This window comes from Astatotilapia calliptera, chromosome 3 (assembly GCF_964374335.1).
Source record: "Astatotilapia calliptera chromosome 3, fAstCal68.1, whole genome shotgun sequence".
NCBI classification, from domain to species: Eukaryota; Metazoa; Chordata; class Actinopteri; order Cichliformes; family Cichlidae; genus Astatotilapia; species Astatotilapia calliptera.
Window position 1 is genome coordinate 75,970,582 of NC_137424.1, and position 16,455 is coordinate 75,987,036.

The following is a 16,455-nucleotide window of genomic DNA, read 5'->3' on the forward strand; positions in this document are numbered from 1 at the left end:
CGGTAGCCGCGTGCACTCCGATGAAACGGCCCGATGAGGTCCATGCCAATGCGCTCAAACGGGACCTCCATGAGTTGGAGCGGGCGCAAAGGCGCTTTTGGTATGGCCGGCTGATTAACAAGTTGGCAGTCCGGGCAGGATGCGCACCAGCGGCGCACATCCGCTCGGATGCCCGGCCAATAAAATCGGGCCGTTATTCGCTCCAGAGTTTTTTCGTATCCCATATGCCCTGCCGTGGGGTTATAATGAGCCGCCTGGAAAATCGTTTCCCGGCGGCCCTGCGTCACCAACAACTGGGTGTGTGTCTCCTCCGTGCGAGTGTCACGACTCACTCGATATAACCTATGCTTTGATAAAATGAAGCGCGGGTAGGTCCGCACGGCTTCAGGGCGCACCACGTGACCATCAATCTCAATCACCTGGTCAAAGGCTGAGCGTAGGGTGTCATCACGAGACTGCTCCAGTGGGAAATCACCCGTGGGGGAAACTTCCAGAGCCGGCGGGGCTTCCCATGAAGGACCCGCCGTCTCCCCCTCCCCGGAGTCAGTGTCGGACGACCCCGCGTCACCGCTGAGCGCCGCGCAGACACTACATGCTACTAACGGTCGTGATCGCATCCCCACATACTGTCCCAACAGATGATGAAACCCCGGCCAATTCGTGCCCAGAATTAGGGGATGCGACAGGTGCGGGCTAACCGCAGCCGTTACTCTATGCGTTTTGCCCTTATACTTTAATAACAGCGGCACTATGGGATACCTGTGAACATCACCATGAACACACTTCACCTCCACCCATTCCGCCTCCAGCAATGCCCCGGGGCGAACCAAGCCTTGGTGCACGAGGGTCTGCATGCAGCCCGTGTCCACCAAAGCATGGCGTATACCCCTTCGAGTCCTTACCGGAATGCTGTATGTCCCTCCTGGACCGGGAGAGGGTGCTGGGGCACTGGCAACGCGGAACACCTGCCCCACTTCCATCAGAGGACAGTCCCTCCTCAGGTGTCCCGGTTGCCCGCACTTCCAGCACTCCTGCCCCGGCGTCTGTGCTGTTCTCCGTGGCTCAGGGGCGGCACTGCTCATGTCTGATCCCTGGGAAGGCACAAACGCAGCAAAAGGATTAGTGGGGCTCAGCGCCGGCGCCCGCTCTGCCTGCCCTGGCGCAGGTACCCGGCGCCTCGGTGCTGGCACTGGGGCTTGTTTGCTCGGCCTCCGGCCGCTGTCCCCGGGCTCCCCCGCTCTAGCGGCAAGGTGGTCCTCCACCAACGTTACCGCCACCTCCAGGCTTGCGGGACGGTGGAACCTGACCCATCTCGCCATCTCTGCGGGCAGCCCCTCCACGAACTGCTCCAGCACCACCTTGTCCACCAGCAGCGTCTCGCCCTCTGACGATCCCGGCTGCAGCCAGCGCACCGCCGCGTCACGCAGCTTCCGGGCCCAAGCAAACGGCCGATCCGCAGCGGCTAGCCGACAGGCCCGGAACCGCCGGCGATGATCTTCAGCGGTGAGCCCCATCCTGTCCACCACCGCCCAGCTCACGTCCTGGAAGCTGCTCCTCGAGGTCGGCGGCAGACTCAGGGCCGCCGTCTGAGCCTCCACCGACAGCAGAGGAAGCAAACGCGGAGCCCACTCCACCTGCGGCCACTGGCAGGCCTCCGCCGTGGCATGAAAAGTCTCCAGGAAAACCTGGGGGTCGTCCCCGTCCCCCATCCGGGGCATCGCCACCGACAGCGGCGGGGGCTTCGGCGGAGCAGCGGCCCCAACCAGCCGCTCCAGAACCAGCGTCTGCCAGTCCGTCTGCTCCTGCAGCGCAGCCAGGTGAGCCCGCTGGGCCGCCGCCTGGTCCCGGCTCATCTTTGCCATCTCCACCAGCATCTGCGCCAGAAACTGCAAAGGCTGGGCGGGCGGCGCAGCCTGTGGGTCGGACAACCCCACGCCGGCCGGACACTGGGTTTCGGCACCACTTGTGAAATGCACTATACACAGGTACACACACACACAGGTCTTTATCACCAGGTTATGTAACAGTTATCACCTTCTTCTAATTCAGGAGAATAATGCAAACTAGAACTACATAATGATTCACAGTCTTTAATTAAGGGTCTAACATGGCATATGGTAATATTATAACCCCACACACCATAACACACCTCTGAGTCAGTCAGCCTGCCCCAGGGCAGCTGTGGCTACAACTGTAACTTGCCTCCACCAGTGTGTGAATGTGAGAGTGAATGAATAATGGAATTGTACAGCGCTTTGAGGTTCTCGAAAAGCACTATATAAATGCAATCCATTATTATTATTATTATTATTATTATTATTATTATTATTATTATTATTATTACTATTATTATAAGTCAGCCACAATAATCTATGGAAATTAAGGACTCAATATTTCAATCTAACCCTTGGCTATAGTTTGTTTTGTTCCCAGGCAGTGGTGGTTTTTTGATAGGGGCGACATGGGCCGTTGCCCAGGGCGGCGTTGCTTTGGGGTGTGTGTGTGTGTGTGTGTGTGTGTGTGTGTGTGGGGGGGGGGGGGGGGGGGGGTATTATGAGCAAAAAAGGTGTTGCCCTTCAGGACATCAGCTCACAGCAGCTTCACTCTCCTCTGCTGATCATCTACTGACACTCTCACACTGCTCACACTGTCACAGCTCAGAGTTCAGCTTCACACTTTGTTAAAGCACATCTGTGGAATGAAGTCCGACCGGCCACAGATCACTTTTGAGGGAAGAGGAGGACGTCGGCTTTCCTCCTAGTTTCACGCCTGAGTATTGTTAGAACAATAGACTTTTCATGTGTGATATATCCCGGTATTACGTGATATAGCTCTATTTTTCTTTTGCCTGGGTGGCAGCTCTACGCTTCCGTATCCGAGGCTTTTCAATGTGGCCTCACAAAATTATCACGACTACAACAACCATGAAAAGAGTTGGATGGACATTGCTGCTCAATCACAGCTGCCTGGTCAATGTTTTTCATTAGTAATTTAGCAAAGTTGATGGTGGTGTGTGTCTGTGTGAGTGAAAGACAGAGAGAGGGAGAGCAAGGGACAGATTTTGTATGATAAGCTTCATGTTATGGATGCACAGTCTGAGCACTCAGGTCGCATCAGAGCATCAGGCCGTATAGTGTGAGACCCTGCATCGTGACCTATGAACTTCTAACCCCTGAGATTCAATGGGAAGCGGATTTATCAGTTAACTTAGACCAAAACTTCTGGTCTCAGATTTGCTTAAAAACCTTTCATTTAATTAGAAATCCCAGTCTGCAATTAATTCAATACAGGTTATCGGATGTTCAAGATGGGTTATACGTCTACCAACAACTGCCCACACTGTCAAACCAAAGCGCACTGAGCGCTGTCGATCCTACGTGCTGCACAATAATATTCAATATTTAGTATTTACTGTTATATTCACATAGATAATCGCGATGATGTTGTTTATTATATTGGTCTCTTTTTTTGCTTGTTTTCTCTTTTTTCTTTCTCAACAGGTGATCCAGGTGGTTGATATATGCATTTTTTGTCTGTTTTGTTGGTTTTTGTTTTTTGCCCTTTATCATCGTTCCTCTTCACCGCTGTTTTTCTTTCCCTCTTTCTTTCTCCCTTTTCTTTTCCCCAGTCATGTCTGTCCCGTGTGTAGCAAGTGAAAATAAAATAAAATAAACAATAAAAGCAAAGGTGAATCAATAGACCAATACGGCAAGGCCGGGATGGTCCATTTGGTAAAGTAAATGCATTGGGCATCTTTTTTGGCCTTTAGACAATAATTCTGATGGCAAAAGAACCAAACAGGACAGGCGAAAAAAAAGAAAAGAAAAGGGTGATTGTTTACATTTTTCCTTTTCTTCCCTTGTTTTTCCTTGATTTTGTTTAAATACATGGTACCTGCAAAAGCATTTTGTGTTGTGTGTATTTATTTATTACTGAGCATCAGCTCCAGCAGCAGTTCTTAAATCTTCAGATTAATAATAGCCCAATATTCTGCTTAATACGTAATGTGTATCAATTCATTAGCGATTCATCAGTGTTACAGGTCACTGACAGATGTGACTGGACACAAGTCACATCTGACTGAGGCCAAATGTCCTCTGATATAACTGCAGTCAAATCAGATCTGGTATTTGTAAGAGCGCCAGCTGTTGGTCAGAAAGTGACATTACAGGTAACAGTCAATATACAGGACATTTAAGGTAGAAAATGCACAAACACACAGATCAAACTGATTGATCAGCCATCAGAGGAGTCAGATCAATGGAGCTGCTTCTGTTCCTGATGTCCCCTGTTTGATCCTGGACCTGAACTCTCCCTGCAGAGGAGACACAAGACAGTCACACACACAGTAAGACACACACACACACACACACACACACGCACACACACACAAACCTTTGACTCTGAGCAGCACTCTTTTGTATCTCTTGATCTCCCCGTAGACTCTACAGCTGTATCTCCCACTGTCTCTCTCTGTGGGCTGTTTCAGGGTCAGACTGAGGTCTCCAGGCTTCAGCAGAGATCTTCTCTTCATCTTTGTTCGGTCTCTGTAAACCTGGTGCTGTTCTCCAGGCTGATCAGAGCCGTTCTTATACACGTGGACCTTCCTGTCATCATTGTTCCACCACACCACCTTAGCATCTGCAGGCAGCTCTTTTGTGGTTTTGAAAGGTAGCTCTACAGACTCCGCCCCCTCCTCCACCTCCACCTGACAGACTGAGAGGACAACAAATTTCATAAACAGTCTAAAGCACAAAATAAGATTTGTGTTCATGAAGATCTCATCATCTCTTCTTCTTCTGCAGCTCACACCCAGCAGCAGCACTGACCTCTGACTTTCAGCTCCACTTGTTTCATCAGGATTTTTTTCCCCTCCCTGTTGCAGACGGTGCAGGTGTAGATGTCTGTGTCCCAGTCTGTGGGGTCTTTCAGGGTCAGACTGAGGTCTCTAGTTTTCAGCAGGTCTTTATTCATCTGTGTTCGGTCTCTGTAATGGTTGTCCTGATCTTCAAGCTGGTCAGATCCGTTCTCATACACGTGGACCTTCCTGTTGAATCTGGTCATCCACTTCACTTTAGCATCTTTAGGCAGGTTTATAGTAGTTTTGCAGGGCAGCAGGACAGATGCCTCCCCTGAATCCACCTCCACCTGGGGGACTGAGAGGAGTCACAACACAACATGAGCTGTGCAGCAGAAGCAGCTCTGAACATGTTTTGTCTGAATGGAGAAAATGGCATCTTTGCAATGAAATCAAGTTTGACTGGTTCCAGTCTGAAACATGTTCAACTGAACAGAAACGGTGTCTTATTTGGTTTCTGTCTAATCAGCAGCAGAGCTCTGTCTTAAAGAACTCTGCTGTTTTATTTCAGAGTCAAAGACTTTTTTGCCATCTTGTTACCTGAGAGCTGTCCTATCAAGCAAGTTTGATTTATTCAGACTAAAAAAATATTGAAATAAAATAAAAATGTTTCAAAATAAAAGCAAAACTGAATTTTAAATGTCAGCAACATCTAAATGAACATGATTCTCTGCATGCCAGATACATTATGTCATAAAGACGTCTGTTCTGTGACATGAACGAGTTCTTCTTTCAGAAACAGCTCAGCTGAGAGAAATACAGACTAGTCAGTACAATTCATTAATAAAGACATCTGTTTCAGCAAATTCATTACTCGTTTTCAGGTGATCTGTTGTATTAGTGATTCCATTAATGTAAGAACATCTGCTTCACCTCTTGTTGGAGACAGAGTCAAAGCAAAGAAAGGCAATTTGATGGCAGCACTGTCATGGGCCTGTCCTGGGACATGAGTATCAGGCCCACTCCAATATATTATTAGTCATTATTATACTGCTGCATGGGCTGGGCTGTAGTTACATCGTAAGGTTTTAAAAACCGAGCTTTAAAATGAACAGTGGTAATAAAAACCGAGAGAGGCCGACTGTGATCACTGACTTTTTAAGAGGCTTGTTCAAATTAAATGGAACAAGATACAAAGTATTAAAACATGTTAAAAAGACAACTGTCATGGGTCTGTAGTTCTGTCCACGGTTTTAGGGAACATATTTGGTTTTAAAGTAAGTTACAGGGCTTTTCCTGCCTTTCTGAGGGACTTGCATATGCAATATGATGATATGCATATCAGCATAATTATGGATTATTATGATTATGATATTAAAAAAGACACACTGTATGTTAAAGAAAACACAATAAGAAACAGATTATATTAGTGTTTGTTTTATGTGTATAGATTTTTAAAAATTATTATTTATGATATAACACGGTCTATAAATGCTTCGTAAGAATAGTTCTATAACATTGTCTATCATTACTTTGTTATGGATTAGGTGCAAGATTTGTGAAGTGTGGATAATTAAATAATAGATTAATGCAATAGCAAACTGTGCCTTGTTGTCAGATGGACATCGAGTGGAGAGGGATAGATGAGATGAGGAGATGAAAGAGTAAGAGAGGCAAACTGAGTCACAGGCAGAGCCGAGTTTATTTTGTTTCCTTATGGTTCCAAGCACGTTCACCAATCTTTGCATTTAATGTCTACAGTCTCAGATCAGCACAGCCCTGCCCTCCAGCACTATCACAGCAGGAGCAGCAGAAACCCCACAAGAGCAACATTGTACCCATCAGGTAAACATGGAATATGTTTGCTTTGCCTTGTCCCCACCTGATGACAGTGATATAGTATGATGTGATTCCATATTAGATTGTTGATGAATGCGGGTTGTTGTTATTCGGCCTTTTCTCTGTGCCCCTTTTGAACTTTGAGCACCCGCCCATCTAAAAATCTCTGCACAGCCTTGTCCCTGTTTATGTGTATAGGTGTTTGGACGTGGGTGTGTGTATCCGGAAGAAAGAATTACAAGAATCATCAGGCTGAGGAGAGTTCCTGCTCTGAAGCCAGCTGATTGCCTTCATCAGTTGCCTCTCTACTTAAGCGAGTGGCTGAGCTTCAGTCGGTGCTGGATCGTTGAGTTCGCAATGGGTTTGTTAGTGAGAACTTTGTGTGTGTGTTGCTTGGCAGTTTAATTCATGTGTTTTCTCACTAGGTATTGGGAACCGAGAGAAGCCACTGTACAGATTTGGAGTTGGGGTTGTCACAATTCACGCCACAGACGTGAGCACTGTGTGGGATTCGGGGAGAAACAAGGTAAAAACTATGTTTTGTGCTTTCTTTGTGCCTTTCTGTCCTGCTTTTTAGGACTCTATTTTCTGTCTCCTCAGTTTTCATGTCTAGAGTTCAGTTGGTGTGTTTCCTGTTTTACTTTGGTCTTTGTCTCATGTCAGTGTGTCTAGTCTAGTGTGTCAAAACCTTTGACCTGTATAAGCAGCACTGACCTCTGACATGGAGGTGCACATTTTTCCTTGTCAGTATGTTTCCTTTCCTGCTGTAGATGGTACAGGTGTAGGTGAAGTTGTCGTCATCCGTTGGATATGTCAGGGTCAGACTGAGGTCTCCAGGTTTCAGCAGAGATGTGCTCTTCATCTCTGTTCGGTTTCTGTAAAACCGGTGCTGTTTTTCAGGCTGGTCAGAGCCGTTCTGATACACGTGGACCTTCCTGTTGTTTCTGTCCCTCCACTCCACTTTAGTGTGTTTTAGGAATTTAAATATAGTTTTGCAGGGCAGCTTGACAGACGCCACCCCTGAATCCACCTCCACTTGGTAATCTGAGAGGACAACAAAGCACAACACGATGACATCAGCACCAGCTGTGATGGTCACATGACCTCCCTGCGCCCTCCTTGCCTTCTAGTCTCAATCAGATTGTGTCTCAGTTTGTTCCTGATGTGTTCCTGACTCGTTCTTTGATCTCACGATCTCATGTGTCTGGTCTGAACACAGTCAAGAGGCCACCAGAGGCCACCTGTTAACCACTGGTATTATGGGTAGTGTAGTAGGAAAGACTCTTACCTGACATGTAATAGTGACGTAAATAATATAAAAGACCTCCAAAAATCACAAAGACAAACAGGAGAACCAGAAGATCTTTGACCCAGGATGGAAATGGTTCTGTGGGGAAACATAAAACAAAATGACTTCTAATCTCTAAGCTGTGTCTACAGTATTGACCTTTGACCTTTATCTCCAGCACCTACTTTTGACCTGCAGCACTACTTTCTGTGTCAGGATGTCTTTGTCCCTGTAGATGGTGCAGATGTATCGTCCCGTGTCTTTCACTTTGGGGTGTTTCAGGGTCAGACTGAAGTCTCCAGTTCTCAGCAGGTCTTCACTCATCATCGTTCGGTCTCTGTAAACTTCGTCCTGAGTCATAAGGTCATCATTTCTGTTAGAATACTCATGGACTGTGATGAGTCCGAGGTCAGAGCGAGTCCACTCCACTGTGGTGTCCTCAGGCAGGTCAGGTGTTGTGTTGCAGGGCAGGATGACAGACTCTGACCCTTCCCTCACCTTCACCTCCACCTGCTGGTCTGAGAAGACAAGAAACCAAAGTGTCAACCATAGAAGTGGCAGCAAAAGGCCTCTAAAAGTTTTGTGTTGGGCCATGCATAAAATTTTAATGTGTTTAATGTATGTACAGATGTGTGTGTGCTGAACCTCCCAGAGGTAAACATAAACACATCTGCACATGCACAGAACGAATTTCTTCTGCTTTGCTTCTCTTGTTTTGCTGTTTTCACTGAGGTCAAGTCTACAAACGTTCCTGCTGGGCTCATCAAGACCTTCAGAAACCGTTTAAGAAATACTTTGCTTTCATTTAACCTCTGACCTTTCTCTGTAGTACTGAATACGACATGTAATCACAGCAGGTGTTAGAATTTGATGCTGACCTTTGACCAGCAGCTGGATGTCTCTGAGTTTTCGTTCTTTCCCTCCAGCACTGATGGAGCAGGTGTAGTTGCCGCTGTCAGTCTTTGTGGGTTTCCTCAGAGTGAGGCTGAAGTCTTTAATGATCAAAGCGTAACGATTCATTGATGTGCGTCTGCTGTAACGCTGGTTTTGTCCTGTAAGATCGTCTCCTTCTTCTCGTTGTTGGTGTACAGATTTGGGATCAAGGTCACTGCGAGTCCACATCACTGTTGGATTGTCCTCAGGTATAGAACCTGAGTACAGACATGATAGTAGGACAGACCTTTCCCCCTCATTCACCTCCACCACCACCACAGCCAGAGCATGCTGGGAAACTGGAAGGACAGAGACACGAACAAAAATCAAATGAATGTTGTGGGTTTGACCCAGAGTTAAAAGATGCAATACAACCAACATTATCTTCATCCATCCTATTCCACTTATCCTAGTCAGGGTCACGGGGGGGAGGGGTTACACCCTGGACAGATCACCAGCTTGTCCCAGGACTAACCATTCACATGTTCACACCAATGAATTACAAATTAACCTAATACCATGAACTGCATTTCTTTGGACATTGGAGGAAGCCAGAGTACCTATAGGGAACCGACGTAAACATGAGGAGAACATGCAAACTCCACACAAAAAGACCCCAGAGAAGCAGTGGAGTTGGACTCAGGACCTTTGTGCTCAGAGGCAACAGTGCTAACCACCAGAACACCATGTAGCCCAAGAACGCATAACAGCTTCAGTTATACACAGCATTCTTTTCCCAATTCAAAAAAACTATTGATACAATGTCAGTAACACAGAAACTGGAGAATTATAACAAACCTCACAGGCCATAATTTCCATCTTGTGTGACAAGACAGATGAGCAGTCACACTCCTTCAGGACAGTCACAGTTTTTCACTCCAACAGTCCACAAATGCTCCAAAACATGTTACAAAGGCAACATGACATATTTACTTATTAATTCACAAGGAGGAATCTTGTTGCTATTAGGAATCTATATTCCATACAGAAATATTTTTATCTTCTATCTTTTAGTGTAGAGCATATCTAAAAACCATAGAGGCTCTCACTGTTTGGAGGTGATGGAGCTTCACTGTTTTCCAGAGAACTTTGCACATTCAAGCAACCAAAGGACTTGACATGGATTATGAAGTAGTATAACAGGAACGACTATCGGACCATGTGTTTTCCAGCTGCCTGTGACAAACAGCCAGATAAACTAATCCAGTGTTTGACAGAAACTGTCATGCTTTCCCGTGTCTCCCTGGCGTTCACCTCTGAGATCGCACTGTTGTTGTTGTTTCTCTCTTCTTTCTCTCTCCCTCACTCTTCTCTGCAGGGGTTGAACTTGTTGTGGGTTCCACCCTCAGGCCTGTGCCCTGAAAATAATTACTCACCTGCTGCTCATTATCTTGTCACTCGAGCCTCTGCTCAAGGTGACAGCTCAGTGTTTCTGACTGCTGGATCGTTGAACGACACTAGTCAGTGTAGCCCCAGCTATTTCCTGTAAATTCTCGTCTCTAGTCTTTTCCTGACTTGTAGTCATGTTTTCTTTTATATAGATCTTCCTGGACCTGTCCGTGTTTTCATCCCTAGAGTGTGATCATAAGCGTGTGTGGTTTTTCCCTCCCTTGTCCCTGAATTACCTGGAGCTCCTTTTCACTTGTACCTTGTATATAGCTCCTGATGATATTGTTTGTTTTTAGTTTCAGCACAGTCCTGCTCTTGCGTCCGCTCGTTCGTTGTGACAGACCGATTCAGTCAAGTCATGAACTTTGACGCAACTCACTGGGCTCTCATGTCTCAAGACCTGCTGCACTTCAACACATTCATTTTAGAGCGAGATAAGAGAAAAGCTGATGATGAGAGCAAAGAGAGGAAGGTGTACTTACCGTGCAGGAGGATCACAAAAACCACAAACATCTTCATGTTCCTGTCAAACTCAGAGACTCTTTAAAAGCCCTTCAGGACATCAGCTCACAGCAGCTTCACTTTCCTCTGCTGATCATCTACTGACACTCTCACACTGCTCACACTGTCACAGCTCAGAGTTCAGCTTCACACTTTGTTAAAGCACATCTGTGGAATGAAGTCCGACCGGCCACAGATCACTTTTGAGGGAAGAGGAGGACGTCGGCTTTCCTCCTAGTTTCACGCCTGAGCGCTCCCGTTGGGGGGGACTGCTTCAGCCTCAGCCCAACACGCACAAAGCTCCACCTTCAGTCCTAACACTGAAACATCGACTGTAGCTACAATGATGCAGATGTGTTTCCATTCAGATCATGGACATAAAGCAGCTCCAGGATGAACAGTGTGAAAGAACTTTTCCAGGCATGAAGCTCAGCCAATCACAGGAGAGGGCATGATCAGCTGACAGATCTGCAGGGATTTGAAGGTTCTTTGTGTGGATGATAGAAAGTGGATCAACAGGTGTAAAACTATGAGGAAACACAAGTCTCCCCTTTTCTTAGGAGTCAGTTTTGGCAGCCTGACATGATGTCTGGCTGCACACATATTTGAAATGTAAAACAAAAACAGCTGAAAACTGAACAGTAAAACCTTTCAATATGTGACAGGCTTTTTTTATGTTTATTTTAATCAGTGATTTCTACTGGCACCTGTTACGGATTCAAATATTGGGGATGTATACAAGAGGAAAAACCACAATAACAACACTGGTCCGGCCGGGTTGAGTCAAACGATGATTTTAATGATCACACGCGTGGGAGATGGACACCGTACGCAGACAGCATCAGATCTCAAAATGGTGGAGCATTGCTCAAACTCTTTGTGAAATGCACTATACACAGGTACACACACACACAGGTCTTTATCACCAGGTTCCACATTTATTTACAGTTTTCCCAGGTTATGACTGAACACAGTCTGACAGCTGTCGGTCCCAGCTGATTTCCTCCCCTCCGCTCCTCTCCGTCTCACTATAAAAAGGGAAGGAAACCATTATCAGTCCAAATCGCCATCAGCTGTTCACACTGGCATCTCCAGCACCGCCCCGTTGAGCCCACTGCACCACTCCTCCCCTGCAGCCGCGCCCGGGACCACACCTCCGCCACACACCCCCACCGCCCGACTGAGGCCGGGGAGCCGTCCGGCCGAACCTACTCCCCCCCCCCGTGAGCGAGACAGGAAATCGGCCACCGCCATCTGCGCCCCTGGCCTATGGACCACCTTGAACTTAAAGGGCTGTAAAGCCAGATACTACCGGGTGATCCGGGCGTTGGCATCCTTCATGCGGTGGAGCCACTGCAGCGGGACGTGGTCCGAGCAGAGGGTGAATGAGCGCCCCAGGAGGTAATAGCGAAGGGAGTCGACTGCCCAGCGGATAGCCAAGCACTCCTTCTCCACAGTGCTGTACCGTCTTTCACGCTCCGCCAGCTTCCGACTGATGTAAAGAACGGGACGGTCGTCCCCCCTTACCTGCTGGGACAAAACGGCCCCCAGCCCTCTGTTCGAGGCGTCAGTCTGCAGAACAAAAGGGAGGGAAAAGTTAGGAGTGTGAAGCAGCGGCTCCCCACAGAGAGACTTTTTCACCTGCACAAACGCCGCCTGGCACGGCCCCGTCCACTGAACCAGATCTGGAGCACCCTTTCGGGTGAGATCGGTCAAGGGGCTGGTCAGCTGCGCAAACCCTGGCACGAAACGCTGATAGTAAGCTGCCAGCCCCAGAAACCGTCTCACCTCCTTTTTAGTCCTGGGGCGCAGGCAGGATGCGATAGCCGCCGTCTTTTCCACCTGTGGACGCACCTGCCCGCCCCCCAAGTGGTACCCCAGATACTGTACCTCCCTTCGTCCAACCGCACACTTCTTCGGGTTGGCTGTGAGCCCCGCCCTCCTCAGGGACTCCAGTACCGCGACCACCCGCTGCACATGCTCCGCCCAGGTGTCGCTGTGGATGATCACGTCATCCAGGTAGGCAGCAGCATATGCAGCGTGCGGACGCAGCACCCGGTCCATGAGGCACTGAAAGGTGGCAGGGGCTCCGAACAAGCCGAACGGAAGCGTAACGAATTGGTACAACCCGTACGGAGTGGAGAAGGCCGTTTTCTCCCTGGACTCGGCAGACAAGGGAATCTGCCAGTAGCCCTTGGTCAAATCCAGGGTCGTGAAAAAACGGGCCGTGCCCAGCCGATCCAGGAGCTCGTCGACCCGGGGCATGGGATAAGCATCAAAACGTGACACTTCATTCACCTTGCGATAGTCGACACAGAACCGTATAGACCCATCCTTCTTCACCACAAGAATGATGGGGCTACACCAGGCGCTGTGCGACTCTTCTATCACTCCCATTTTCAGCATTTCAGCCAATTCCCTCTGCACGATTTGCAGTTTATGCTCAGGAATCCTGTAGGGCCGTGAACGCACCGTCACGCCAGGCTGCGTTACAAAATGATGCTCAATGAGAGACGTGCGGCCGGGCAGGGGGGAGAACACATCTGCAAAACGCTGTTGTAACGCGACAACGTCCGCTCTCTGGGCCTGTGTGAGATGGTCATCACAAGGGAGGGAGGCGGGGATGATGGAATTTGGCACCTCCGGCCCCAACTCATCTCTCTCCTTAACCAGGCTTACCAGAGAAGCGGTTTCAACCTCTCTCCACTCTTTAAGGAGATTGAGGTGATAAATCTGCGTGGCCCCTCCCCTGTCCGACCGAGCGACCTCATAGTCAACGTCCCAGACTCACCGTGTGACCACAAAGGGTCCTTGCCACTTGGCGAGCAACTTCGAGCTGGAAGAAGGGAGTAATACAAGCACTTTGTCTCCCGGTGAAAATTGCCTGAGTCTAGCCCCTCTGTCATACAGGCGTTGCTGACGCTGCTGAGCCTGGAGCAAATTCTCCCGTGACAACCTCCCCAAAGTGTGGAGTTTCGCTCTCAGGTCCAACACGTACTGAATCTCATTCTTGGCGGGGCTCGGACCGTCCTCCCAGCTTTCTTTAATCAGGTCGAGCACCCCACGCGGCTTCCTGCCGAACAGCAATTCAAAGGGAGAAAATCCCGTGGAGGCCTGGGGCACCTCCCGCACTGCAAATAACAGAGGGTCTAGCCAGCGATCCCAATTGCGTTCATCCTCGTTAATGAACTTACGAATCATGGACTTTAAAGTCTTATTCAGCCGCTCCACCAGCCCATCCGTCTGGGGGTGGTAGACGCAGGTCCGAATAGATTTAATGCCCAGAAATTCGTACAGTTCCCGCAGTGTACGAGACATAAACAACGTGCCCTGGTCAGTCAGTATCTCTTTCGGGATTCCGACTCGGGAGATAACCTGAAACAGTGCCTGCGCCACACTCTTTGCAGAGATGGTGCGCAGCGGGACTGCTTCCGGGTACCGCGTTGCATAATCCACCAGTATTAATACAAAGCGGTAGCCGCGTGCACTCCGATGAAACGGCCCGATGAGGTCCATGCCAATGCGCTCAAACGGGACCTCCATGAGTTGGAGCGGGCGCAAAGGCGCTTTTGGTATGGCCGGCTGATTAACAAGTTGGCAGTCCGGGCAGGATGCGCACCAGCGGCGCACATCCGCTCGGATGCCCGGCCAATAAAATCGGGCCGTTATTCGCTCCAGAGTTTTTTCGTATCCCATATGCCCTGCCGTGGGGTTATAATGAGCCGCCTGGAAAATCGTTTCCCGGCGGCCCTGCGTCACCAACAACTGGGTGTGTGTCTCCTCCGTGCGAGTGTCACGACTCACTCGATATAACCTATGCTTTGATAAAATGAAGCGCGGGTAGGTCCGCACGGCTTCAGGGCGCACCACGTGACCATCAATCTCAATCACCTGGTCAAAGGCTGAGCGTAGGGTGTCATCACGAGACTGCTCCAGTGGGAAATCACCCGTGGGGGAAACTTCCAGAGCCGGCGGGGCTTCCCATGAAGGACCCGCCGTCTCCCCCTCCCCGGAGTCAGTGTCGGACGACCCCGCGTCACCGCTGAGCGCCGCGCAGACACTACATGCTACTAACGGTCGTGATCGCATCCCCACATACTGTCCCAACAGATGATGAAACCCCGGCCAATTCGTGCCCAGAATTAGGGGATGCGACAGGTGCGGGCTAACCGCAGCCGTTACTCTATGCGTTTTGCCCTTATACTTTAATAACAGCGGCACTATGGGATACCTGTGAACATCACCATGAACACACTTCACCTCCACCCATTCCGCCTCCAGCAATGCCCCGGGGCGAACCAAGCCTTGGTGCACGAGGGTCTGCATGCAGCCCGTGTCCACCAAAGCATGGCGTATACCCCTTCGAGTCCTTACCGGAATGCTGTATGTCCCTCCTGGACCGGGAGAGGGTGCTGGGGCACTGGCAACGCGGAACACCTGCCCCACTTCCATCAGAGGACAGTCCCTCCTCAGGTGTCCCGGTTGCCCGCACTTCCAGCACTCCTGCCCCGGCGTCTGTGCTGTTCTCCATGGCTCAGGGGCGGCACTGCTCATGTCTGATCCCTGGGAAGGCACAAACGCAGCAAAAGGATTAGTGGGGCTCAGCGCCGGCGCCCGCTCTGCCTGCCCTGGCGCAGGTACCCGGCGCCTCGGTGCTGGCACTGGGGCTTGTTTGCTCGGCCTCCGGCCGCTGTCCCCGGGCTCCCCCGCTCTAGCGGCAAGGTGGTCCTCCGCCAACGTTACCGCCACCTCCAGGCTTGCGGGACGGTGGAACCTGACCCATCTCGCCATCTCTGCGGGCAGCCCCTCCACGAACTGCTCCAGCACCACCTTGTCCACCAGCAGCGTCTCGCCCTCTGACGATCCCGGCTGCAGCCAGCGCACCGCCGCGTCACGCAGCTTCCGGGCCCAAGCAAACGGCCGATCCGCAGCGGCTAGCCGACAGGCCCGGAACCGCCGGCGATGATCTTCAGCGGTGAGCCCCATCCTGTCCACCACCGCCCAGCTCACGTCCTGGAAGCTGCTCCTCGAGGTCGGCGGCAGACTCAGGGCCGCCGTCTGAGCCTCCACCGACAGCAGAGGAAGCAAACGCGGAGCCCACTCCACCTGCGGCCACTGGCAGGCCTCCGCCGTGGCATGAAAAGTCTCCAGGAAAACCTGGGGGTCGTCCCCGTCCCCCATCCGGGGCATCGCCACCGACAGCGGCGGGGGCTTCGGCGGAGCAGCGGCCCCAACCAGCCGCTCCAGAACCAGCGTCTGCCAGTCCGTCTGCTCCTGCAGCGCAGCCAGGTGAGCCCGCTGGGCCGCCGCCTGGTCCCGGCTCATCTTTGCCATCTCCACCAGCATCTGCGCCAGAAACTGCAAAGGCTGGGCGGGCGGCGCAGCCTGTGGGTCGGACAACCCCACGCCGGCCGGACACTGGGTTTCGGCACCACTTGTGAAATGCACTATACACAGGTACACACACACACAGGTCTTTATCACCAGGTTATGTAACAGTTATCACCTTCTTCTAATTCAGGAGAATAATGCAAACTAGAACTACATAATGATTCACAGTCTTTAATTAAGGGTCTAACATGGCATATGGTAATATTATAACCCCACACACCATAACACACCTCTGAGTCAGTCAGCCTGCCCCAGGGCAGCTGTGGCTACAACTGTAACTTGCCTCCACCAGTGTGTGAATGTGAGAGTGAATGAA

At 50.1% G+C, this 16,455-nt stretch overlaps 2 protein-coding genes across 2 annotated transcripts; both read right to left on the reverse strand.

Annotated features, from left to right (window-relative positions):
- Nucleotides 1-2,556: 2,556 nt before the first annotated feature.
- On the reverse strand, nucleotides 2,557-10,081 carry LOC145422680 (uncharacterized). Its single transcript, XM_080294271.1, has 7 exons — nucleotides 8,804-10,081; nucleotides 8,111-8,443; nucleotides 7,926-8,024; nucleotides 7,352-7,681; nucleotides 4,830-5,156; nucleotides 4,396-4,716; nucleotides 2,557-4,315 (listed from the first exon to the last, which is right to left on the reverse strand). Exons 1-7 carry the CDS (start codon nucleotides 9,246-9,248, stop codon nucleotides 4,224-4,226), a joined length of 1,947 nt encoding a protein of 648 aa, XP_080150397.1. The 5' UTR covers nucleotides 9,249-10,081; the 3' UTR covers nucleotides 2,557-4,223.
- Nucleotides 10,082-11,409: 1,328 nt separating this feature from the next.
- Nucleotides 11,410-16,406, reverse strand: LOC145422682 (uncharacterized). Its single transcript, XM_080294277.1, has 2 exons — nucleotides 15,123-16,406; nucleotides 11,410-12,320 (listed from the first exon to the last, which is right to left on the reverse strand). The coding sequence occupies exons 1-2, from the start codon at nucleotides 16,092-16,094 to the stop codon at nucleotides 12,057-12,059; spliced, it is 1,236 nt and encodes a 411-aa protein (XP_080150403.1). The 5' UTR covers nucleotides 16,095-16,406; the 3' UTR covers nucleotides 11,410-12,056.
- Between the last annotated feature and the right edge of the window lie 49 nt (nucleotides 16,407-16,455).